Source organism: Megascapheus bottae, chromosome 37 (genome assembly GCF_031878675.1).
Source record: "Megascapheus bottae isolate mThoBot1 chromosome 37, mThoBot2.hap1, whole genome shotgun sequence".
Lineage (NCBI taxonomy): Eukaryota > Metazoa > Chordata > Mammalia > Rodentia > Geomyidae > Megascapheus > Megascapheus bottae.
The window spans coordinates 425,016-446,633 of NC_143545.1; the positions used below are offsets into that span (position 1 = coordinate 425,016).

At 58.3% G+C, this 21,618-nt stretch overlaps 2 protein-coding genes and 1 long non-coding RNA gene across 6 annotated transcripts in view; 2 read left to right on the plus strand and 1 right to left on the minus strand.

Moving 5' to 3' along the window:
• The window catches only part of LOC150041930 (uncharacterized), a 37,692-nt gene extending 33,005 nt beyond the window's left edge, over positions 1-4,687 (minus strand). For 3 of the 4 annotated variants that reach the window (XR_016533671.1, XR_016533672.1, XR_016533670.1), the window contains exon 1: positions 4,536-4,687. This is a non-coding gene — a long non-coding RNA (uncharacterized LOC150041930). Of the gene's footprint in view, positions 1-301; positions 429-4,535 lie in introns of those variants that run through there. The other variant, XR_016533673.1, reaches the window with a different exon arrangement.
• A 156-nt stretch (positions 4,688-4,843) lies between these two features.
• Positions 4,844-15,643, plus strand: Hdhd5 (haloacid dehalogenase like hydrolase domain containing 5). The gene is made up of 8 exons (XM_090325259.1): positions 4,844-4,987; positions 7,702-7,905; positions 8,699-8,811; positions 9,781-9,874; positions 11,559-11,592; positions 13,249-13,423; positions 14,672-14,860; positions 14,980-15,643. Exons 1-8 carry the CDS (start codon positions 4,847-4,849, stop codon positions 15,302-15,304), a joined length of 1,275 nt encoding a protein of 424 aa, XP_090181385.1. The 5' UTR covers positions 4,844-4,846; the 3' UTR covers positions 15,305-15,643.
• Positions 15,644-18,285: 2,642 nt separating this feature from the next.
• Positions 18,286-21,129, plus strand: Tmem121b (transmembrane protein 121B). Its single transcript, XM_090325169.1, has 2 exons — positions 18,286-18,417; positions 19,724-21,129. Exons 1-2 carry the CDS (start codon positions 18,286-18,288, stop codon positions 21,098-21,100), a joined length of 1,509 nt encoding a protein of 502 aa, XP_090181295.1. The 3' UTR covers positions 21,101-21,129.
• Positions 21,130-21,618: the final 489 nt, after the last annotated feature.

The window sequence follows — 21,618 nt, forward strand, 5'->3', positions numbered from 1 at the left end:
GGCCCTGCTGACCTCAGTAGGGGCCATGTCATGCATCCCTGAGGACGTGGGTATCCCTCAGACCCCCTAGTACCCTGTACCTCAAGGGGACACTGGGACAGTATGAGCCAGGCCATTTTGTCTTCCAAGAACCAATGTAGGCAAAGAGAGCTTTTCCCGTGGGTTCCAATGTGCTCTCAGAGCAGACTCTAGGGTCCTGGGCAGGAGTGGTGCAGCTGGGTGGGGTCGGGGGTGGTCAGTACTCTGGAAGGTGGCTGTGTGTGTGCTGAGTCTGTTCTGGCCGAGTGGTGCCATCTCCTACCTCTCTCCCCTTCTCTCTTTTCCTCCTGGACATATCCCAAAAGTTGGCCATCACCTTAGGTTCTGTCTGGAGAGCCATGGGAGTGTAGTGCTTCTGCCCTGGGATCAGGGTAGGGTCTGGCCTGTTAACTGATCCTGTAGAGAAAGGAGCTGCAGGTTGGGCTCCAGTGATTTGTGCCCACTGTCCTAGCTACTCAGAAGGCAGAGATCAGAGGATCCCTGTTCAAAGACAGCCCGGGCAGGTAAGTCCATGAGACCCTTATCGCCAATTAAATACCCAAAAAAGGTAGATGGTGGGGGTGGGACTCAAGTAGTAGAGAACCAATCTTGAGTGAAAAAGCTGAGACAGGGGCCAGGAGTTTGGCCTAGTGGTTAAAGTGCTTGCCTAGCATGCATGACGACCCGGGGTTCGATTCCTTGGTACCACATACCTAGAAAAAAGCCGGAAGTGGTGGTGAGGCTCAAGTGGTAGAGCTCTAGCCTTGAGAAAGTCCAAGGACAGTGCTCAGGCCCTGAGCTCAAGCCCAGGACTGGCAAAAAAAAAAAAAAAAAAAAAAAAAGCTGAGACAGCACCTGGGACTCCAAGTATACCACACAGGCACAGAAACAGGGCAGACTAGCTAGGGTTATGTCTCAAGGACTTCAAGGCCCTAGGTCCTAGGTTCCATTCCCAGTGTGAGAATGTGTGAGCATGTTAGGGTCTTCTTGCCTTGCCGGTTCCCTCTATGTACAACACAGCCAAAAAGACTTTGGGGGTGGGGGAGTTTCTAGCCCTAAGATTTGAAAAGGAGCCCTGCTAACCCTCCAGTCTCAGTCTCCCAAGTAGCTGGATTGCTGGTGTATGCCACCATGGCCAGATCTAGCAAGACCTGTTTTGTTTTGTTTTGTTTTTGGTGGTACTTAGCACCTAGCGGTGGTTACTTAGAGATGGGTCTCATAGACTTTCCTGCCTAAGTGGGATTTGAACTGCAATCCTCAGATCTCAGCCTCCTGAATAGCTAGGATTATAGGCATGAGCCACGGCGCGGCGCCTGGCTCCCCAGAGGTTTTGATACCCTAATGAACAAGAAGTTGAATATCAAGAACGGGAGATCAGAAAGATCCACTTATAATCTCCATTCAGTTCTAGTCCATTCTATTACCTTGAATATCCACTACCTGTTTTAGTATAAAATCAGGCCATACCTTCCATGTCTCCTCTGAACCCCTAATCCAAACTGGCATGGTAAATGAGGTCCCTCTGCATCCTGTCACCCTTCCTCCAGGCACACGGCTCCAGGGCCCCAGGGACAAATGTGGCCTCATGATATTGGTGTAGTTGCTCTCCATGTCACAGCTGAGGAAGTGGGTCACAGACGGCAGTCCTAACTCCTGAGTGAGGCCTCCTGTTCTTTCCCTAGTCCTGGATTCTCTGCTTCTGTGTATGTGTGTGCGTGCAGCATGCATAGATGCTGGTACTGGGGCTGAAACTCAGGGCCTAGGTGCTGTCTCCCTAGCTTTTTTCTGCTCAAGGTTGGTGCTCTCCCACTTGAACCACACCTCCAGTTCTGGCTTTCTGCTGGATAATTGGAAGATGGACATCTCACATGGACTTTTGTGCCCAGGCCGGCTTCAACCTGGGAAGAGGAGGGAAATGGAGAGGAGAGGAAGGGGGAGGGGTGGGAAGCTAGGGAAAATGTTTTGAGTGTATGCCTGCAAGTGGCCCCGTGTTGGGGAGCAAGGTGTCCAGCCTGGCGTGTGAAGGTCAATTGGAGATGCCATCCCTGGAAGGGATTATGATAAAATTCTGACTTAGTTCTCCCCAGATCAAGCCTGGCCTCTGGTCTTTCAGCTTGACCTCTGCATATGAATAGTCCTGAAACCCTCACTGGAGCCCAGCTAACCAGTGCACCAAGGCCTGAAACTCTAGGAATGTAAGCAGATGGATTTATTCAGATATTACCCAGTCTCTTTCCTATGGTCAAAGAAAATGGATGAACACAAATGAAAACCACAGGCTTGTGGTAGATGGCACTGAATTCAGAGCAGGTTCAGTTTTAATACAAAACCAGAGCAGGCTTCTGTTTTTGGACTAAGTCGCTGCCCTGAGCCTTAACAGTCCAGGCTGAAAAATTAAAATGGAGTCACTTGCTCTGAAGTCACAGGCCACAAACAGACCAAACTTAGCTCCACTCACTTAGGATTAGGGAGGTACCAGCCAAATTTTCCAAATCTCACCAGTTCCATTGCTATGATAATGAAGTTCCCCCAGCCTTAATCCTCACACAAAAAAGGTAACCTGAAGCCACCTGACCCCAACCAATCAGTCATTCCCTATTGTTCGGTGGAAAGTGACTTTCCAGTGACCCACCCAGTTTGGGATTCCCGGTCTGCTTTCTGCAGGTCTTTAACTTAACATCCTCTACCCAGCTCCTGCAAACATTCTTGCTTTATGGAATGAGATTTTTTACAATTGACCCTGAAAGTCAGGTAAGATCTCTAAGCTACATCATTGTAGTACTGTGTGTTAACCCTCTTCCCTGGGGCCTCTGTTTCAGAGAAAACATGAATGGTGCATTTTAATCTTTTTGTTTATTAGGAAATCTCTTCAGAGTTGGAGGTCTGGTGGGCACCAGTAGTCCCCACAACTCAGGAGGCCAAGATGGGAGGGTGGCTTTGAGCCCAAGATTTTTTTTTTTTTTTTTTTGCCAGTCCTGGGGTTTGAACTCAGGGCCTGGGCACTGTCCTTGGGTTTTCTCAAGGCTAGAGCTGTACCTCTTGAGCCACAGCACCAATTCCAGCTTTTTCTTTGTATGTGGTACTGAGGAATTGAACCCAGGGCTTACAACATGCTAGGCAAGCCACTAAGCCTTCTTGCCTGGGCTGACTTCGAACCGTATGCCTCACATCTCAGCCTCCTGAGTAACTAGTCTTATAGGTGTGAGTCACAAGCACCTTCTATTTAATTTTTAAAACTCATCAGAATGGGATTCTGTAAACCATGTTAATCACCCCAGCCAGAATTCCAAAATATCTCTTCCCAAGGGTCAGGGGGCTTGGATTTTCTTGTGGTGCTGAGGACCAAGCCAGCTCTTCCCACATGCCAGCCAGGCCAGGCCAGAGCTTGGCCACTGGGCCACACCCCCCAAGCCCATGAACATTTTCACCCAAATAGTATGTTACCTCAAATAGCAAGCACTCTAAAAACAGCCTGCCCTCCCCTGTTCCTTCTGTGAATGGGAAGGGTGTACACAGTTCATTTGGAAGCTGGAAGAGTCCTGAGGGGTCTGAGACACTGTGTGTGTGTGTGTGTGTGTACATGTGTTGAGAAGTACCTAACCCCCAGTGGCACAGTCGTAACCTCTTGTGTGTGTGTGTATGGGGGGGGGGTGCTGCCAGTTTCACAAAGGCCTGCGCTGGGGAGCTGTCTGGGGATCGTACTAAGAGCTGACCTGTGCCACACAACCAGAACTCTGGATGTGGGGGGAGAGGGCGAGAGGGGGGGGGGGCAGAGCAGCATTTCAGATTCAGAGGCCTGCAGATCCTCTTAGCTAAACGATGGCTGAGCCAAGGCAGGAAGGCCAATGACCATGCTCCTCCCAAGGGTTTCCTGATGCTTAGCTTAGGTGCTCTTTTCAGTCTTCCTGGCCCTCAATCCTTCCCTTCCCAGACTCCCACTGGCTCCTGACAGCCGGGGGGGGTCTCTAACCCATCCTAGATGAGGCCTGAGCCCCCCCCCCCCAGCTCCAAGGCACCAAGCACCCCGGCTGGGCTGTCTCCTTCCGGCACAGCTGACCCCCTCCGCTGACCTCGGGAGGGCCAGCCCCGGAAGCCGCTCCGCTTCCTGTCTCCTCCTTCCCCAGGGAAGACAGGCCCTGGACGCCCCCCCCAGGGTCTCAGCCTCCGAGGCCGCCCTTTGTCCTGGGTCCTGGGCCAGGGCCCAGCCCGCACCCCCCGCCCCGCCCCACCGCCCCCGCTCCGCGCCCCTCCCCCGCGCCCCAGATCCCGCGACGACCCCCTAAGTGGAAACCGGCCATGTGGACAGCAAATGGCGACTGGAGGGCTGAGGCCAGCAGCCGGGCTCCGGCGGCGGGGGCTCCGGGGTCACCTGCGGCCGGCGGTGGCGGGCCTCGGGGGCCCCCTGCAGGCCGCGCGCCGCACCGCCCTGCCCCGCTCATCCGGGCGCCCCGGGCCGGGGCTCCCACCGCACCCCTCCCCGTCCCGGCTGCGCTCCTCACGGTGACGGGCTGACATACCGAGTCCCCACCGGTCCTGGAGCCGGCGCACCGGCACACGCGCCTGCTCCCCAGCGGACGACCCCGCGGAGCGCACCGGCCGACCGACCCTGGGAGCAGCGCGCGCAGTGGGGAGCCCGGCGTCCCCGTGGCGGCGCCACTGCCGCCCCCATCGCCTCAGAGCGCCGGACTACAACTCCCGAGAGGCCTCGCGCGCGGCGCGACCGCTGATTGGCCGATAGGAGGGGGCGGGGCGAACGGGGGGTGGGTGGGGCGTGGTGAGACCGGTGCGGTCGGCGCGCTCGCGCACGCACGCGCGGGGCCGGCGACCGATGGCTGCTGCGTTCCTGGGGTCGGTGGCGCTGCGCGCGGTGCGCGGGCTCCGCGGGCTCCGCGGACGGACAGCGCGCTCGGCGACCGGGCTCCGGGGTCTGCTGGGGCCCCGCAGGGGCTACGCCCGGGGCCCCGCCGAGGTGAGGGCGCACGGGCTCCGCGGGGCGGATCCGCCGGGCGTCCCGCCTCCGGAGCGGGGTGGTGGGAGTGGTGGGGGGGGCGGGCGGAGGGGGGGGTCCCCGCGTTCCCGGCCGAGCTGGGGGTCCCGCGGCAGGGATGGAGACGGACGGCGTCCCGGACGGGCCCGGGGGGCTGCGGACGGAGCCGCGGCTCTGGGTCACCCCCGCCCCGCCGCCGCTGCGGGCCCCAGGCTTGAACGCGGGGGCCTCGGCCTGCCCGATCGCCCCAGGCTTGAACGCGGGGGCCTCGGCCTGCCCGATCGCCCCAGGCTTGAACGCGGGGGCCTCGGCCTGCCCGATCGCCCCAGGCTTGAACGCGGGGGCCTCGGCCTGCCCGATCGCCCCAGGCTTGAACGCGGGGGCCTCGGTCCGCCCGATCGCCCCAGGCTTGAACGCGGGGGCCTCGGTCCGCCCGATCGCCCCAGCCTTGAACGCGGGGGCCTCGGTCCGCCCGATCGCCCCAGGCTCGAACGCGGGGGCCTCGGCCTGCTCGATCGCCCCAGGGCCCCCTCGCACTTTCCACTTGGCTTTCTTTTTCTCTCCCCGCGGATGCTCCATCTCACGAGCCGTTGACCTGCCTCTCTCAGCTCCTGCTCGGGCTGGATCTTCACATCTCAGCCTGCCATACACACGCACACCCCCCTCCTTCCCCACCCATTCATCTAGTTTCCACTCTTAAGTTCTCGTACCTCTCGAGAAAATCAGGGTCTTTGGAACTGGATCCCAATGTCAGCATCACGCTCAACCATGTTAAAGAAGCGCCGCCTTAATGTCCCTTAAAAGGGAGGGCGTTTAAAAAAGTCCTGGCTTTTCCCAACAGGACAAGCTCCTGGGATGGGTCCTTGTCCCTTTTGGGAAGGGTTGCACCGTCTGGGCAGATGGTGTCACCTCATCCCTTCGGACCGGTGTGTTAAGTCTTATCGAGAAGGTTGATGGAACCCAGGAAGAACCATCCCACCAGGGTTGTGTGGCCATCCTGAAGTTTTTCTCTGGGCCCAGGTTAGGACTCCCACGCTGGTGGGATTTGTTGGGTGGGTGAGGGGGGCAGCGGGCTAGGGAGGGGCTCCAGGCGTGCTGACAGCCCTGGGTACTGTGGCTATGATGAGGAGACAGAAGCACTGACTTCCCAGCAGGTGCTGCCAGGAGGTGAGAGGAATGTCTCTCAGACAGGGAGGACCTGGCCCATCCTGGAACCACTGCCTGCTTAGACATGCTGCTCTAAGGAGCACCAGGAAGACCCCTGACCGTGCTGCACTTCTGCACTCGGTGACCCTGGCTGGTCATTTTCCCAGGTAGTTGGTCTCTTTTTTGTTGTTGTTTTCTTTTGTTTTTCTTTTTGCAGTCCTGGGGCTTGAACTCAGGGCCCGAGCACTGTCCTTGGGCTTTCTCAAAGCTAGTGCTTGAGCTATAGCACCACTTCCAGCTTTTTCTGTGTATGTGGTACCGAGGAATCAAACCCTGGTCTTTGTGCATGCTAGGCAAGTACTCTACCACTAGGCCAAACTCCCAGCCCCCTTTTGTTGTGGTTTGTTTTTTTTTAGTCATGGGCCTTGAACTCGGGGCCTGGGCACTGTCCCTGAGATTTTCTTCACTTAGGGCTAGCACTTTACCACCTTGAGCCACAGCTCTACTTCCAGTCTTCTGGTAATTAATTGGAGATACAGTCTCATGGACTTTCCTGCCCAGGATGGTTTGAACCACTGTCTTTACATCTTAGCTAGGCTTACAGGTGTGAGCCAGTGTCCAACGCTTCCCCCCCCCCCTTTTTTTTTTTTGGTGCTGGGAATGGAACCAGAGCCACAAGCATGCTTTCCCACTGAATTGCCCTGAAGTTGATTTTTAATCTGTCTGTATATTTCTCACTAGCTATTACTATTTTTTCTTACCTATTGTTCGTTTTGGCTACGTAATGCCATTTGGAGATAAAGACACCTCCTCAGAACTTTGGAACAAAGAATGAATAAAAATCCCTTTGTTATGGTACCTGGCTTAGTGCCCAGTACAGTTTCCTGGGCTGGGCAAAACAGGTTAGGGCACAGAATCTTTGTCACTTTGTGCGGGCATTTCCGATTTGATATGAGAGGCCTAGTGAGTTCTCTCTGGCTGTTCTCTGGCTTTCTGATGGTCAGAAATTACATTTTTGGGACCTGGAAGTTTGGCCTAGTGGTAGAGTGCTTGCCTAGCACGCACGAAGCCCTAGGTTCAACTCCTTGGTACCACATACACAGAAAAAGCCAGAAATGGTGCTGTGGCTCAAGTGGTAGTGCTCTGGCTTTGAGAACATACAAGGGCAGTGCCCAGGCTCTGAATTTAAGCCCCAAGACTAGCAAAAAAAAAAAAGAAAAAAAAAAACTAATTAAAGGCATTTTATAAAGGGATTGCAATGCCAGGAGTCCTAGTAAGTACAGTGCTTCTTGGATAATGTCACCTGTTCCATTGTGTACCCGAGTATATGTGCTGTTGCTTAGGTTTGAGCAGAGCCTTAAGCTTTTGCCTAACCTTTTTTGGCAAGGCTGGAGCCCTGCTACTCCAGTCAGACTTCCATTCCAGCATTTTGTTATTTCTGATGTCATTTCTCAAGGATACTGGGCAACTTGAGCCTGAGCCTGTCTGTGAAGGTTGTTTCCTTTTCCTTCTTGATCTTGCCTCATGACGGTGGTCTCTCCCCTCCGCAGAGCTCCCCGACCTTTGGGTTCCTGTTGGATGTTGACGGTGTGCTGGTCCGGGGCCACAAAGTCATACCTGCTGCTCTGGATGCCTTTTCAAGGCTGCTGAACCCACAGGGCCAGCTGCGGGTCCCTGTGGTTTTTGTCACCAATGCCGGAAACATCCTACCACACAGCAAAGCCCAGGAGCTGTCATCCCTGCTGAGATTCAAGGTAAGACGCATGGACCTTCTCATAAACCATGCCTACAGCCTTGGTAAACCTTGGGTCCTGGCAGGTTAGGTGAGTTGAAATCTCTTAGTTCTTTTGGAAAAATAACCTAAAGAATAACCGGAAGTTTACATTTTCTTTTCTTTTTTGGTGCCAGGTCTATGGCTTGAACTGAGGGCCTAGGCACTATCCCTTAGCCTTTTTTGCTCATGGCCAGTGCTCTATGACTTGAGCCATAGCACTTCCAGATTTTTGGTGGTTAATTGAAAATGAGTCGCGTGGACCTTTCTGGACCTTGATCCACAGATTCTCTGCCTCCTGAGTATAGGAGTAAAGCCACTGGTGCTTGTCTTGGACTGCCTTTTATTTTGTTTTGAAAAAGGGTGTTACTATATAGCTCAAGTAGGCCTAGAACTATCTCTTACTATTCCTTTCCTCTTCCTCCTCCTCCTACTTCTCCTCCTCCTCCTTCTTCATGTGCATGCTGCTCAGGGGCTTGAACTCAGCACCTGGGTATTATCCCTGAACTTCTTTTGCTCAAGACTAGCACTCTACTACTTGAGTCATAGCTCCACCTCGGTTTTTTGGTGGTTAATTGGAGAGAAGAGTATCACGTTCTTTCCTGTCTGGGCCTCCTTTTAATCGAGACCCTCAGAGCTCAGCCTCCCGCGTAGCTCGGGGCAGCAGAATGAGCCACCTGTGCCAGCTGTTCTTTTTCCTTCACAGATGAAAGCACTACTGCCCCTCTGTTACCTTCTGTCAATTTTGCCTTCCTCTCTTCCGGCTGCTCCTCCAGGTGGATCCAGACCAAGTCATTCTCTCCCACAGCCCCATGAAACTCTTCTCACATTTCCACCGCAAGCGGATGCTGTTGTCTGGCCAGGGACCTCTGGTGGAAATTGCCCGATCGTATCCTTTGGTCTTTGGCTCTGGTTGGAGAGGAAGGGGCAGGACGGGCCCTCCCTCACTTTACCTTGTGGGAAGCAGCACACGGGGCTGGGCTCGGTGCAGAGGCACATGGAGTGTTCGGTGGGCTCCAGAGAAGGAGGGCAGCCCCTGTGCACAGTGGTTCCAGAAGCCAGGCCACGAGTCTTCCACCCCAGCTCTTGCCCCTGTCTAGGTCTAGGAGAGGAATCAGGAATCTCTGGTTCTGCATCTAGGCTGGGAAGCCCTCTTGCTTGGGTGCTCGGTGTGCTTGTCAGCTGCCCCTTCAGGCCCACACTCATCCAGAAAGCAGGATGTGGCCCTGGTCTCAGGTGGCTTTTGTTCCGTTGTGCGGGGCACTTCCTGTGCACTGCGTTGGACTGTGGGCTCAGAAGTGGTGGAGGACCTAATAAGGCCCTTATTTGGGCCCTGGCACCTCAAGGAGGAAGAGAGGGTATAGTAGTGGAGCTTGCAGGAAAGGTAGGTTCTAGGGCTGGGAGTCTGGCCTAGTGGTAGAGTGCTTGCCAAGCATGCATGAAGCCCTGGGTTTGATTCCTCAGTACCTCATACACAGAAGAAACCGGAAGTGGGGCTGTGGCTCAGGTGGTAGAGCATTAGCCTTCAGCAAAAGAAACTCAGAGACAGCGCCCAGGCCCCGAGTTCAAGCCCCAGGACTGTCAGGGAAAAAAAATAAAGATAGATTCTCAGTGTCATAGGTTCTGGGAGGAAGGGACTTGCCCTGGGGCAGAAGTGGCCCAGAACATCATGGTGGGTCAGCTGGCCGTTGAGGAAGTCCTCGTGCCAGTCTTTCTACACCATCACCAGCCTGCCTACCAGCCCCTGCAGGACGTAGGACGTCCTGCCGCTGGGCATGGCCCCCGTCCTCCATGCTTTAGGAAAGGCCTCATCACCCTGTCCTGTCCAGCTTTGCTTTCCTGACCATGCTCCATCTAGACTGGGCTTCCAGGACGTGGTTACAGTGGATGAGCTTCGAGTGGCCTTCCCGGTGCTGGACATGGTAGACCTCGAGCGGCGGCCAAAGACCACGGTAATCCATTCTTCCTCTCACACTCCTGGGCTCTGGGTGCTGCTGACCCCCATCCTCCATCACCCTCCTGCTGAGAGCAGTCCCTGCCTTTGCTGCAGTGGGCTTCCCAGAGGGCTGCAGCTGGCCTAGGTTGATCCCTGGCTAGACAGGAATGGCCTGATGAGCAGTGGCTTGAGCCCTGGCTCTTTTACCCATTTGTGGTCAGCTGGGAACTCTTTGAGAGCCACAGCATCTCTTCGAACTGTTAGTATGTATTTACTGGCTGTTTTACCCACTGTTGCTTGGGTTACACGAGCTCACTGCTGCTTCTGCATCAGATCCAGAGTTGTTGTCTTGGCTGGGTGCTGGCAGCTCACAACTGTTAATCTCCCCTACTCAGAAGGCTGAGAGTTGAGAGTATTGCACTTCAGAGCTAGCCTGGACAGGAAGTCTATGAAACTAACGAACCAAAAAAGCTGGCAGTGGAGCTGTGGCTCAAGAGGGGACGTTCGGGGATAGTGCCCCGGGCTGCTAGAAACAGAACAAACCAACCAGCCTGTGGGTTCAGCTCATCTCTGAAGCAGTGGCTTTGTTCCGGGTGTAGTTCTGGGATTGGAACCCGGGCTGCGGCCCTGCCAGGCAGTGCTCAGCGCTGGACACCAGCCCACCCTGATTTCTTTCCTGGTGATCAGGCCTCTGTTGTTTCTGTGGAGCATGTCAACTTTCTGTCAATCATGCAACTGGTTTATTAAACCAGACCACCCTCAGAGTTTGGTGGCGTATACTTTCGGCAGAATTACTGACGTTTGTCTAGATAACCTAAGTCCTCCCAGTGTGTTGTAGTTAGGAACCTCATCCTCTTGGAGAGTTTTCTCTTGTTTTTGAGGGGAACAGGTTTCTTGGGGGACAGTGGGGCCTCAGCCCTCCTTGCTGGAGGCCTTGCCCATGGCAGCCAGCACGCAGCCCAGCTCCTCCTGCTTCCTCTTGGCAAGGATGTGTGTGTGTCTCCACTCCTTTCCTCCTTGGGCCGCTCGTGTGAGGCGAAGCCGACACCTCCCCGATCATGTCCCCGAGCACGGTGAGGCGCCCACTGCGGTGGCTTGCTTGCATCCTCAGTCACTCTGTGGCCCTTGCTGAGGCCACGGCCGTGGGCTATTGCAGAGCCGTGGCAGCCCTTCTCCTGTGGCTGCTGCAGTGGAAGGCGGGAGTTTTCTTTTAGAAGCATGCAAATTCTGTGGCAAGCGAGAAAATAGAGTGGGAACAGATCTCAGAATAGCTGTTTGGTGGCTGAGCCAACATTGCAATGGCCGGGGAAGCATGGGCCCCAGCATTCTGGGAAAGTGCAGGTCCTGCCTCCTGAGCTGACGTTGAGACAGAGCCCATGACACCCTCAGGCTGCTTTCTCTTTCGAGGCCACCTTTCCTTTAGCCAGCTGGCCTACAGCCTCTCCTTGCTGGTGTCACAGCTCGCTTTCTGTCCTGGCTGGAGAAAGCCAGCCTCACTGTGGTCTCCCTCAAGCTGGACCAATCAGGTCGTTGTCTCCTCCCCTTCTGTTGTGGCTTTCCTTCCTGTAGGCTTCTCCTTGGCATGTACTGACCATAGGGCTGGTCTCTGGCCTGAGCATATTTTGTGCTTCCACCCACCTGTGCAGACAGGCTGGGAACCTGGACGGTGACTGACGGATCCCTTCTTTGTCTTTTGGCAGCCCCTTCAGAGGAATGACTTCCCGGCCATTGAAGGTAAAAGAGACCCTCCCCGTTCCCCTGCGGACCTGGGATCTTTGCGCCTTTCTCCCTCCAGGCCTTCTGGCTGTTTAGTGTGACTACCTGCTGTCTGCTGAAGTAGAAGGCAGGGGGCATTGCACCACTGGGTGCTTGGGTTCTGGCCTTGGGTCCCTCACGACTTCTGAAACGCTGGCTGTTAATCTTCTTTGCCCACACCACTCTCAGAAAGATGGGAAGCAAGGAACCCCTAAAGTGGAAAGGTATTAAGAGACAATATGGTCCAGTGTTTCTCAGTTCTCCCCTTATATAACAAAATACCATCCCTCATCTGATGCCAGCCACACACCTGTAATCCTAAGTACTCAGGAGGCTGAGATCGGAGGATCACAGTTCAAAGCCAGCCTGGCCCAGAATCATGAGACTCTTACCTGTAATTAATCACCAAAAAGCCAGAAGTAGAGTTGTAGCTCAGGGTACTAGCCTTGAGCAAAAAAGCTCAGGGACAGCACCCATGCTCTGAGTTCAAGCTCCAGGACTGGCAAAAAAAAGAGATATAATCTCACCAAATAGGTAACAACAAGGCTTGGTAATATTTTAAGAAATAGTACTTTACTCTTACATGATCATTCTATTTTTGGAAAACATACATTGAAGCTATGAAAATACTGTGTTCATAAAATGGCTTCAGAAGTTATGAATGGGGGTTCACATGTCACATGCACGCATGTCAGGAGGGATGTTTGCATGCCATGAGGATTGAGGCCACTTTTTTTTTTTTCCTGTCGGTTGTGGGGCTTGAACTCTGGGTCTGGGCGCTGTCCCTGGGCTCTTCAGCTCAAGGCTACTGGTCTACCATCGGAGCCACACTGCCACTTGTAGTTTTCTGGTGGCCCATTAGAGATAAGAGTCTCACGGACTTTGGTGCCTGGGCTGGCTTTGAACCTCAGTCCTCAGAGCTCAGCCTCCTGAGTAGCCACCGGCGCCCAGCTGAGGACACTTTGTTTTGCAGGTACTGGGATTTGAACTCAGCCATGTTTGTTAGGTTGGTGCTCTACCATTTGAGCCATTCCTCTAACCCTGTGTTTCACTGGTTATTTGGAGATAGAGTCTAGTGAACAAGTTCAATTTTGGTTGTGCAGGATTGTCCTCACTGGCTAAGTGTGTCATTGTGACACTTAAAATGTATCTGTTTTTTTTTTTGGGGGGGGGGGTCATGAGTTTGAACTCGGCCTGGGTACTGTTCCTGAGCAGCCACTGTTTGCTGGGTGCTCACGGTGTCCTGCCTGGGTGACGCCCTCTGTATTCCCCTTCCGTGCTCACGGCACTGAGTAGGCCCTTGTGCAGGGGAGGAGCAGGCACAGAGGTGTGGTCCTTTGGACTCCTCAGTTACCTCATGGCCTTTGGCTACTGTCCCTGGACTCAGCCACGATCTGGGGAGGCCAAGTCTGAGGGGTCAAGCCCCGCGGATAGGAGGGAGCAGCTGGGACATGCTGCCTTCAGTCTTTAGCCTGTCTGTGGAACAGATGAAGATGGCGCTCTGTACTGGGTGCTCCCGGCTCGGTTCTCCCACCAGGTGTACTGGGTGCTGAGTGCGTTGGTCAGGGCTAGTGCAGGGAGCCGTGCTCCTGCCCGTGCCCCTGTGTACCTCACTCCTGGGCCTTGGCTTTTTAGGGGTGCTCCTCCTCGGGGAGCCGGTCCGCTGGGAAACGAGCCTGCAGCTCATCATGGATGTCCTGCTCAGCAACGGGAGCCCCGGGGCTGCCCAGGCAAGGGTCCCCTACCCTCACCTCCCGGTCCTGGCCAGCAACATGGATCTCCTGTGGATGGCCGAAGCCAAGATGCCCAGGTGAGGCCTGGCTGAGGCCCCCTCGGCCGGCTCTGCAGCTGCTGTCCTCACTTGCTCTCTGGGAGGCTCCCGAGGGTGGCGCCCTTTAACTGACCGTGTCATCACGAGTGCGCTCCGGCAGTCTTAGAAGCCATGCCACCAGCTCCACCACTGGCTAGCACTGACCCTGGAGGAGCAGGGCAGGGGGAGCCTGAGCTGGTGTGCTGTGGACGCTGTCCCCCCAGTGGACAGGGCCTGTGGACATGAGCAGCCCCCTCCCTGCTCACTGTCAGGGTGCCCTCTGTCCCCCCGCCTCAAGGCCAGTGGACAGCCATTCCTTGCTGTTTGGCTTGCAGAGCGTGGGGTCCTCTCACCTTGCAGTTGAGTCCTGTGGGCCCTGGGAGGGCCTGGTCAGGAGGACAGGAGTCGAGGCTCCAGACTGCCTTAGGTCACGTGACTTGGTGAGCTCAAGGAGACTGGGGTTCCCTTCTAGCTAGCGCTTTTGTTGTTGGTGGTTGTAAGGCTTGAACTCAGGGTCTGGGCACTGTCCCTGAGCTCTTTCAGGTAAGAGTAGAATTTTACAACTTTGAGCCCCAGTCCCACTTTGAGTTTTCTGGTGGTTAATTGGAGATAAAAGTCTCAAACTGGGGACCGGTGACTCACACCTTCATCCTAGCTACTCAGGAGGCTGAGATCTGAGGATCCTGGTTCAAAGCCAGCCAGTCTGTGAGACTCATCTCCAATTATTCACCAGAAAAGTCGAAGTGGTGCTGTGGCTTGTAGTGGCAGAATGCTAGTGTAAAAGAAAGTGGCTAGTGTGGCAGAATGAGTGTAAAAGCTCAGGGATATATAGTCAGGCCCTGCGTTCAAGCCCCAAGACTGGAAAAAAAAAAAAAAAAGTTTCACAGACTTTCCTGCCCAGGCTGGCTGGCTGGCGTGCTGGCTTTGAACTGCTGTCCTCAGATCTTAGGCTCCTGAGCCTGATCCACCAGCACCTGGCTTTTCCTTCTTTTTTTTTAGTAGCCCAAGTTGGTCTCCAATTCATAATCCTGGCAGCCTCCTGAGTTGCTGCAACTAGGATTTTTCTGAACGTTAACTGTAGAAAGCTGTTCCTGTGCCGGAAGCTGGCTTGATTAACGCGTGCTTTTCCTCCAAGTTATTTAACAGTGGTCCACTACCCCGGCCCCTGGGAGCTGGGAAGTATGGGCTCTGCCTAGCAAGTGGCAAGGCAGCTTGGAGGCCAGGCCACTGAGCTCGATTTCTGGGCAGGTTTGGCCATGGCACCTTTCTGCTGTGCTTGGAAACCATCTACCGGAAAGTGACGGGCAAGGAGCTGAGATACGACGGCCTGATGGGCAAACCCAGCACCCTCACGTACCTGTACGCTGAGGACCTGATCAGGCAGCAGGCAGAGAAGCGGGGCTGGGCCGCCCCCGTCCGGAATCTCTACGCTGTAGGGTGAGGCCCCCTCCCTCCTCGGCCCCCTCCCCTAGCGTCCTCCTGGCTGTCCCTGCCCCACACCTCACCTCCATCCCCTGCCTGTGACGCTGAGCCTGGGTCTCCTCCTCCTTCTTCAGTGATAACCCTATGTCCGACATCTACGGTGCCAACCTGTTCCAGCAGCACCTGCAGAGGAGGAGGCGTGGCCAGGCCCAGGACCCAGGGACCGGGGGCCTGTGGAAGCAGCAGTCCTCGGGCACCCAGAGCTGCATCTCCATCTTGGTGTGCACTGGGGTGTACAGTCCCCAGGACCTGGGGACCACAGAGCTGGGCGAGGAACCCCTGTTCCATGGGCACAGGGACTTCAGTTTCAGCCCAGGGCTCATGGAGGCGTCGCACGTTGTCAGTGATATCGGAGAGGCTGTGCAGCTGGTCTTCCAGCAGGAGGGTTGGGCTGGGTAGTGGACGGGCCTCAGCGGGAGAGGTCAGGCCACAGCCCCTGCTCTGTCCAGGAACAGCCGCGTGGACCTACGGAGTGAAATTCCTGGGCACCTCTCCATGCAGTCGGACCTCAAGCCAGTCCCTTTACCTACGTGCCTCAGTTTCCTCCTCTCAGTAGGAACTACTGAAAAGGGAGGCAGCCTGGAACCACGTGGAAGCTTCTGGAGACTTGTCTCTCACAGCAGCTACCACTGCATGACAGCAAGGTGTGTCACCTAACGTGCCGGTTTTTACTGTATTGTACTTTATTGCCCAGAGACTCTGGGGCTTATTTTTTTAAATTAAAATGATCCTAGTGAATATTAATTGTGCTATCTCTTGTGTGGCATGTACTCAGAAAAAGTCCCACAGGGAGCAGATGGTGGGAACGGTAGTCTGCCTGGAGGCACAGAGATTTGTGGCATTTCAGCTGGTACAGCAGGGTCTGCCCACCCCCATCCTCGTCCCCCCAACCCACACCCAGGCTGGGCTGTGAAGCCTGTGTCTGTGGGAGTCTGTGTCACAGGACTGCATGCGAGGTAGTGGAGCTACTTGGGAGTGCGGGAGGTGTCAGGATGCTTGGTGGTAGGAAGTTGAGGACGGGCATTCCAGGGTTGGGCGAGCACCTCACAGCCGTCGGGGTGGACCAGGCTCTTGCCCACCACCTTTGGTGCACGAGTTTGGAGCCAAGGTGACCCCCAAGATCTTGTGGAATCCAGGAAGTTAAGTTGTGTGGGCACGTCCTTGGAGAGGGCTTTCTCCCTGCTTTCTCCCTGGCCTCCTCTACCAAGTGCTTCAGGAAACGCGAGCCGCCATCAACCTCTCCTGAAGAAGCCTGAGCCTCGCTGGAAGCAGGCATTCTAAGCTGGGCAGAGGGCAAAGAAATCAGCACACACGGCTGGTTCCCTGCGGACGCCTTTGCAGAAGCTGCTGGATGTCCAGCTTGGGCGCCTGCCGGCCCTCGGGTCACCCAGGCACCTTATCAGGGAGGGCAGTCTGCCCAGACAGAACTGGGGTTCTGTCTGTAAGGAAGAGTAATGAGTGGGTGCCAGCGAGGGGCCTGCTGCCCAGAGTAGGCAGTGAGCTACCAGGGATGGAGCCAGGGCCCCTGGAGCCAGCGAAGGCCTCTGCCACGAAGCCACAGCCCAGATCTGGCTTGATTTTTTTTTTCCTTCCCCTTTTAATTTGTTGGTACTGGGGCTTGAACTCAGGACTTTGTAAACGCTTGTTTGGCTTTTTCACAAAGGGTGGGCAGTTAATTGCTACAGCCACACCTCCACTTCTGGCTTTTGGTGGTTCTTGGAGATGAGTCTCAGTCTGCCCTGCCTGGGCTGGCTCTGAGCTGCAATCCTCCGGGGTGGCTGGGATGCCAGGCGTTGAGCTGCTGGTGCTTGGTGAGAAGCAATCGTTGCCTAACTCCTTATGACATGGCGGTACCAAAGCCAGATCCACTCTTTCCTTCAGGTCAAACCAGGCCCAGGAGCACTTGGTCACCAGTAGCTGGGTGGGGATGGTCCAGTCATGGTGAAAAGGGCCCAGCCTAGGGGAGAACCACCCAGGCGCAGCGGGAGCCGGCCGCCTGCTCCTCGTCCTCCTCTTCCTCTCACGTGTCTCTGCCCTTCTGATGGGCCATATCCTTGAGCCACTGGGCTCAGTGTGGAAGGGCAGAGCGGCCATGCCAAGTCAAGGCTGCTGCCTCTGAGCCTGTCCCCGGGGCTGGCTGCCGAGCTGGCTCTGCCTGCCATCCTTTCTTGTACTTGCAGGCGCATTTCCTAAAGATATCACCAGCTATTCCAGGCTGGGTGCGACTGTGACTCCAGCGGCTGTGGGGGCAGGGCCGACATAGTGAATTCACACCAACCCCTTTTCATTTGCTCAATCCCAAACTGCATGAAGATGTGGGGTTTTTTGTGTTTCCATGGAACACACTGAGTGGTATTTGAATAGGGTATAAGTTTAATTTAGGGTTATTTGGGTGTTGGTGTGCCTCTGAGACTGCTCTGCGATCTCCGTGGTTCTAGGTTCTAGGAGGCCTCCTTTGGTGGGGAGACCGGGCATGGGTGTGAGCCAGTAGGACGCCAGGTTGCCCTGACAACCGGATGCCACCCTGAGGGTGGAATTCTAAAATATCTCATCTGCAGGCATGCTGTTACCTCCCCAGGGCTTCCTGCGGCTGCTAGGGTGGGCTGTGTTAGAGCCCGTTCCGTGCCTGGGGGATGGAGGTAGGCAGTTGACACATTCTTGTCTTCTGCTCCTACCTCTTGGTTCCAAAGCCTGAGTCATTTTCTCGCAGGGTAGGGAAGGAGAGAAGGAATTTAGCATGTCCTTCACCTCGCCTCTTCCCTCTCCTCTTCCTGAAACCTGCAGGCCAGCTCTGCCAAGCAGAGCAGCCTGGCCTTTCCGGTTTCATCTCCCTTCCCGCCTGCTGCCTCCTCGGCAGCTTGTTTCCTCTGCTGGTGTCATTCATTTACTCACAAGGAAATGTTCACCCCTGCCTGCCAAGGGCTGGAAAGGAAACTTGTTCGATGCTGTGCTGGCCCTGGCTTGCACTTGCCCAGGGCTTTTCACGGTAACTCTGTGAAACAGCCCATGAGCTCACCCTGGGCTCACCTGCTTTTCTCCTACCAAAGAGTCTTTTCTTCTTCAGTCTCAGGGGACTTGGCACTGCTGCGGAGACTTCCGCTTTGTCCCTGCAGTCAGTGGCATCATCTGAGACACTGCTGGGAGCACGGAACTTCTGGAGGTTGCGTGTGCGAGTTCAGACAGTTCTCAGCAGTTTGGAGGCTGAGCTCGGCAGACTCCCACCCGGATCCCGGGCTCCTGCCAGCTTCCCTTTCCTCATGTCAGGCCAGCGTGTGGTGACAGTCCTTTCTCATCTCAGGTTCATGCCAGTGACCTTCGGATCTGGCCTTTATTCTTCCTCCAGAAGTACGGGGCAGAGACTGAGGAGCTGCTCAGCGGCCATGGTTGGTCAGTGCTCGGAGGGGCTGGCCTCACCTCACGAAGCCACCTTGCCCCAGTCCATCTGCCACAACAGGAGGGCAGGGAGCCACGGTCAGGAGGACAAGCATGTCCGGAAGCCCTGGACCATGGTGGTCAGGCATGACCACCATGCCTTTCTCCCGGAGGCTGGAGAAAGCAGGTTGTTCTGAATCCCCCACTTCAAGGCAAATTCTGGGATGGGGTCTGAGCAAGCAGGCATTGACCAGCTTAAACCCTTCTCCCTTTGGCATTAAAAAAGAATTGTCATTGCAAGTCCCCCCACTTTTGAACCAGGGTCTGGCTACCTAGCCAACTCCATCCTGCCATGGCCTCGGAGCCTTGGGGTGCTGGGTTCCCTGCCCTTTTCCCAAGCCTTGGGAATGTGAAAAGCTCCCGTGACCTAGCACTTCCGTTCAGGGAGCTCCTCCACCTGCACCTCGTGGATGCTGGCTGGGTGAATGTGCAGCATCTCCTGGGGTTGCCTCCTCCCTCCCTCCACCCATTTGTTGTCAGTGTCCAGAGGTAGGACTGCCCCGTGGGAAGGGCTCTGGGATACGGCTGTCCAGTTGCCACCTGCCATTGGTTCTGGCTGCCCAGGTGTAGAAGTTTGCACCGTCTATCACCCAGTGCACAGAGGATGTCCACACTGGGGCTGGTGTGCGGGGGACAGGTCCACACCTGGGCCGGGTGTGTGGAGGAGGACAGGTCACACCAGGGCCCCCCCGCCTGTACCCAGGTGGTTCCTCCAGGGCAGTGCAGGGCCTTCTGTCCAGCCCTGTTGTCTGGGGTGCCCGCTCGGCTCTCACCCCCAGACCCACAGCCTCTCCAAGGCCTCCAGCGTCCCCAGGCCCATTGCCCCCCCTCCTCCCTCCAGCACCTCCCAGACCTGTCACCCTCCCCCGAGGACCCCAGCCTCCCCCAGGCCGCAGCCTGCTCCCTCCAGCTGAACTGCTGCCTCGCCCCTCCCCTGCTCCCCCCTCCTCCCCCCTCCTCCCCCCTCCTTCCCGCTGATCCAGCCAGCCAGGCTGTCCTCCTCCTCTTCGTCTCCCCTCCTCTCCCCCTCGAATCCAGTCCTGGTTTCCGCGCCGCCAGCCCCGCGCCCCCCTCCGCTCCCCCCCCCCCCCGCCGGGCTCAGCCCCGCGCCCCCCCTCCCCGTCCCCCCTCCCCGCCTGCGCCCACCCGCGCTCCGCCCCGCTCCGCCCTGCCCCGCCCCGCGAGCGCGCGCGGCCACCCGCGCCTCGCCGCCCGCCGCTCCCGTCCGGATCTCGAGGCCGCCCGGCCCCGGCCCGGGTCCCGGCCGCCTCCGCCGCCCCTCGGAGGACGATGCGCCCCGCGCCGCGCCGCCCGCGCCCGCCGCCGCCCGCCCGCGCCCCGGCCGCGCCGCCCGTCCCCGTCCCCGCCGCCGCCGCGCGCCTGCAGCCCCGGTTCCCGCCGCGGGGCGGCTCGGGCGGCAGCGGCGCGGGCTCCCCGGGCAGCAGCACGGGCGCCGAGCGCGAGGACGACGACGACAGCGGCAGCATCCGCCGGCCGCTGGTGCTCGCGGGCCCCGCGGCCGCCGCCGCCGCCGCCTCGCCGGCCTCGCGCTCGCCCTCCGCGCGCCGCACGACGGCGGCGGCCGAGCTGGGCGCGGCCGGCGGGGGCCCGGGCGGGGGGCGCGGGGCTCGGCGCGGCGGCGCCCCGGGGCCCGGCTGCCGGCGGCGCGCTTACCAGGCGCTGTCGGTGGCGCTGCTGCTGGCGCAGGGCGGCCTGCTGGACCTGCACCTCATCGCCGTCACCGACCTGTACTGGTGCTCGTGGATCGCCACCGACCTGGCGGTGGCGGCGGGCTGGGCCATCTTCTTCGCCAAGGGCAGCCGGGGCGGCCGCCGTCGGGGCGGTGCGCGCGGATCCCCGGCTGCTGCGCCTCCTCCGCCTCCGCCGCCCCACGCGCCCCTGCCGGCCGCCGCCGCCTCCAGCGCGGGGCCCGGGGCCAAGGCGGCGGCGGCGCGCGCGGGGCGCGGGGGCCCGGGCGGCCCCGGGGCGGCGGCGCCCGGCGAGTTCGCGTTCGCCTACCTGGCGTGGCTCATCTACGCCATCGCCTTCACCCCGAAGGTGGTGCTGCTGCTGGGCACCTCCATCCTGGACCTGCTGGAGCTGCGCGCGCCGCTGGGCGCCACGGGCTTCCGCCTGACGCTGGCGCTGTCGGCGCCGCTGCTCTACAGCCTGGTGCGCGCCGTCGGGGGCGGCGGGGGCTCGGCGGGGCCCCTGCTGCTGCGCCCGCAGCGCCACCGCGCCGCCGGCTGCTTCCTGGGCACCTGCCTGGACCTGCTGGACAGCCTGGCGCTGCTGGAGCTGCTGCTGGACGGCCGCGCGCCGCCGCTGCCCGCGCCCCTGCGCCGCCTGCTCCTGGCCGGACACTTCCTGGCGCTGGCGTCGCCCGTGCTGTGGCTCCACGCGCTGGGCGCCCCGGGCCCCGCCGCCCCGGGCCCCGCCGCCCGCCTGCGCCGCCTGCTGGCCGCCTGCCTGGTGGACGCGGCCCTGCTGGCGCTGCGCGGCCTGCTGGTGGCCAGCTACCGGCAGCCCCTGTCCATGTTCATGCTCAAGAACCTCTTCTTCCTCGCCTGCCGCGGCCTGGAGGCCCTGGAGGGCTGCGGGGACCCCGGGCCGGGCCGGGCCGGGGGTGCGGGGGGCGCTGCGCCCGCCGCCCCGCCGCCGCCACCCCCCTCCGGAGGCCCCCAGCCTGGCCACTGCGCCCCCGACGGCCCGGGGGGCCCCCAGGGCTACGTGCACACCCTGGCCGTGGCCTCCCAGAGCTGAGGGGCTGCAGGCCGGAGCCGGGCCACCCCCCCCCCACGCCCGCCCTGCCAGCAGGGTGGCCGCCCGGGGTGCGCTGCGCCCAGGTCCCCTCCCACCCCGCCTGGATGTGGCTTTTCTGAGGCCAGGCGCTGACTTGTGTCACCTGGACGGGGCCGGCCGGGCGTGTGGATGAAGAGACAGCGGGAAGCGAGGGCCTCTCGGGGCGAAGGCAGCCACGGTGATCCTGTCCTCGGCGGCGGGCACCCTGGCCCTGACCTCCTCCAGCCACCCTTCCCGCCTCCATGGGCCTGCCGGACCGCCAGGGCGCTGGCCTTGGCCCGTGCCCGGTGGTCCTGCGTGCTGGCACCCACCGTGCCCCACCCGTCTGTTCTGGGCAGCTGGAGAGTAGGCGACCTTCCACGTGTGTCTGTCTCATGTCCCGTGCAAAGGACGTGCCACCACCACCACCACCACCATCCTTCCCTGCACGGATCTACAGCCATGGATTCCCAGGGGTGCAGAGCGGGGCCCTCTCTTTG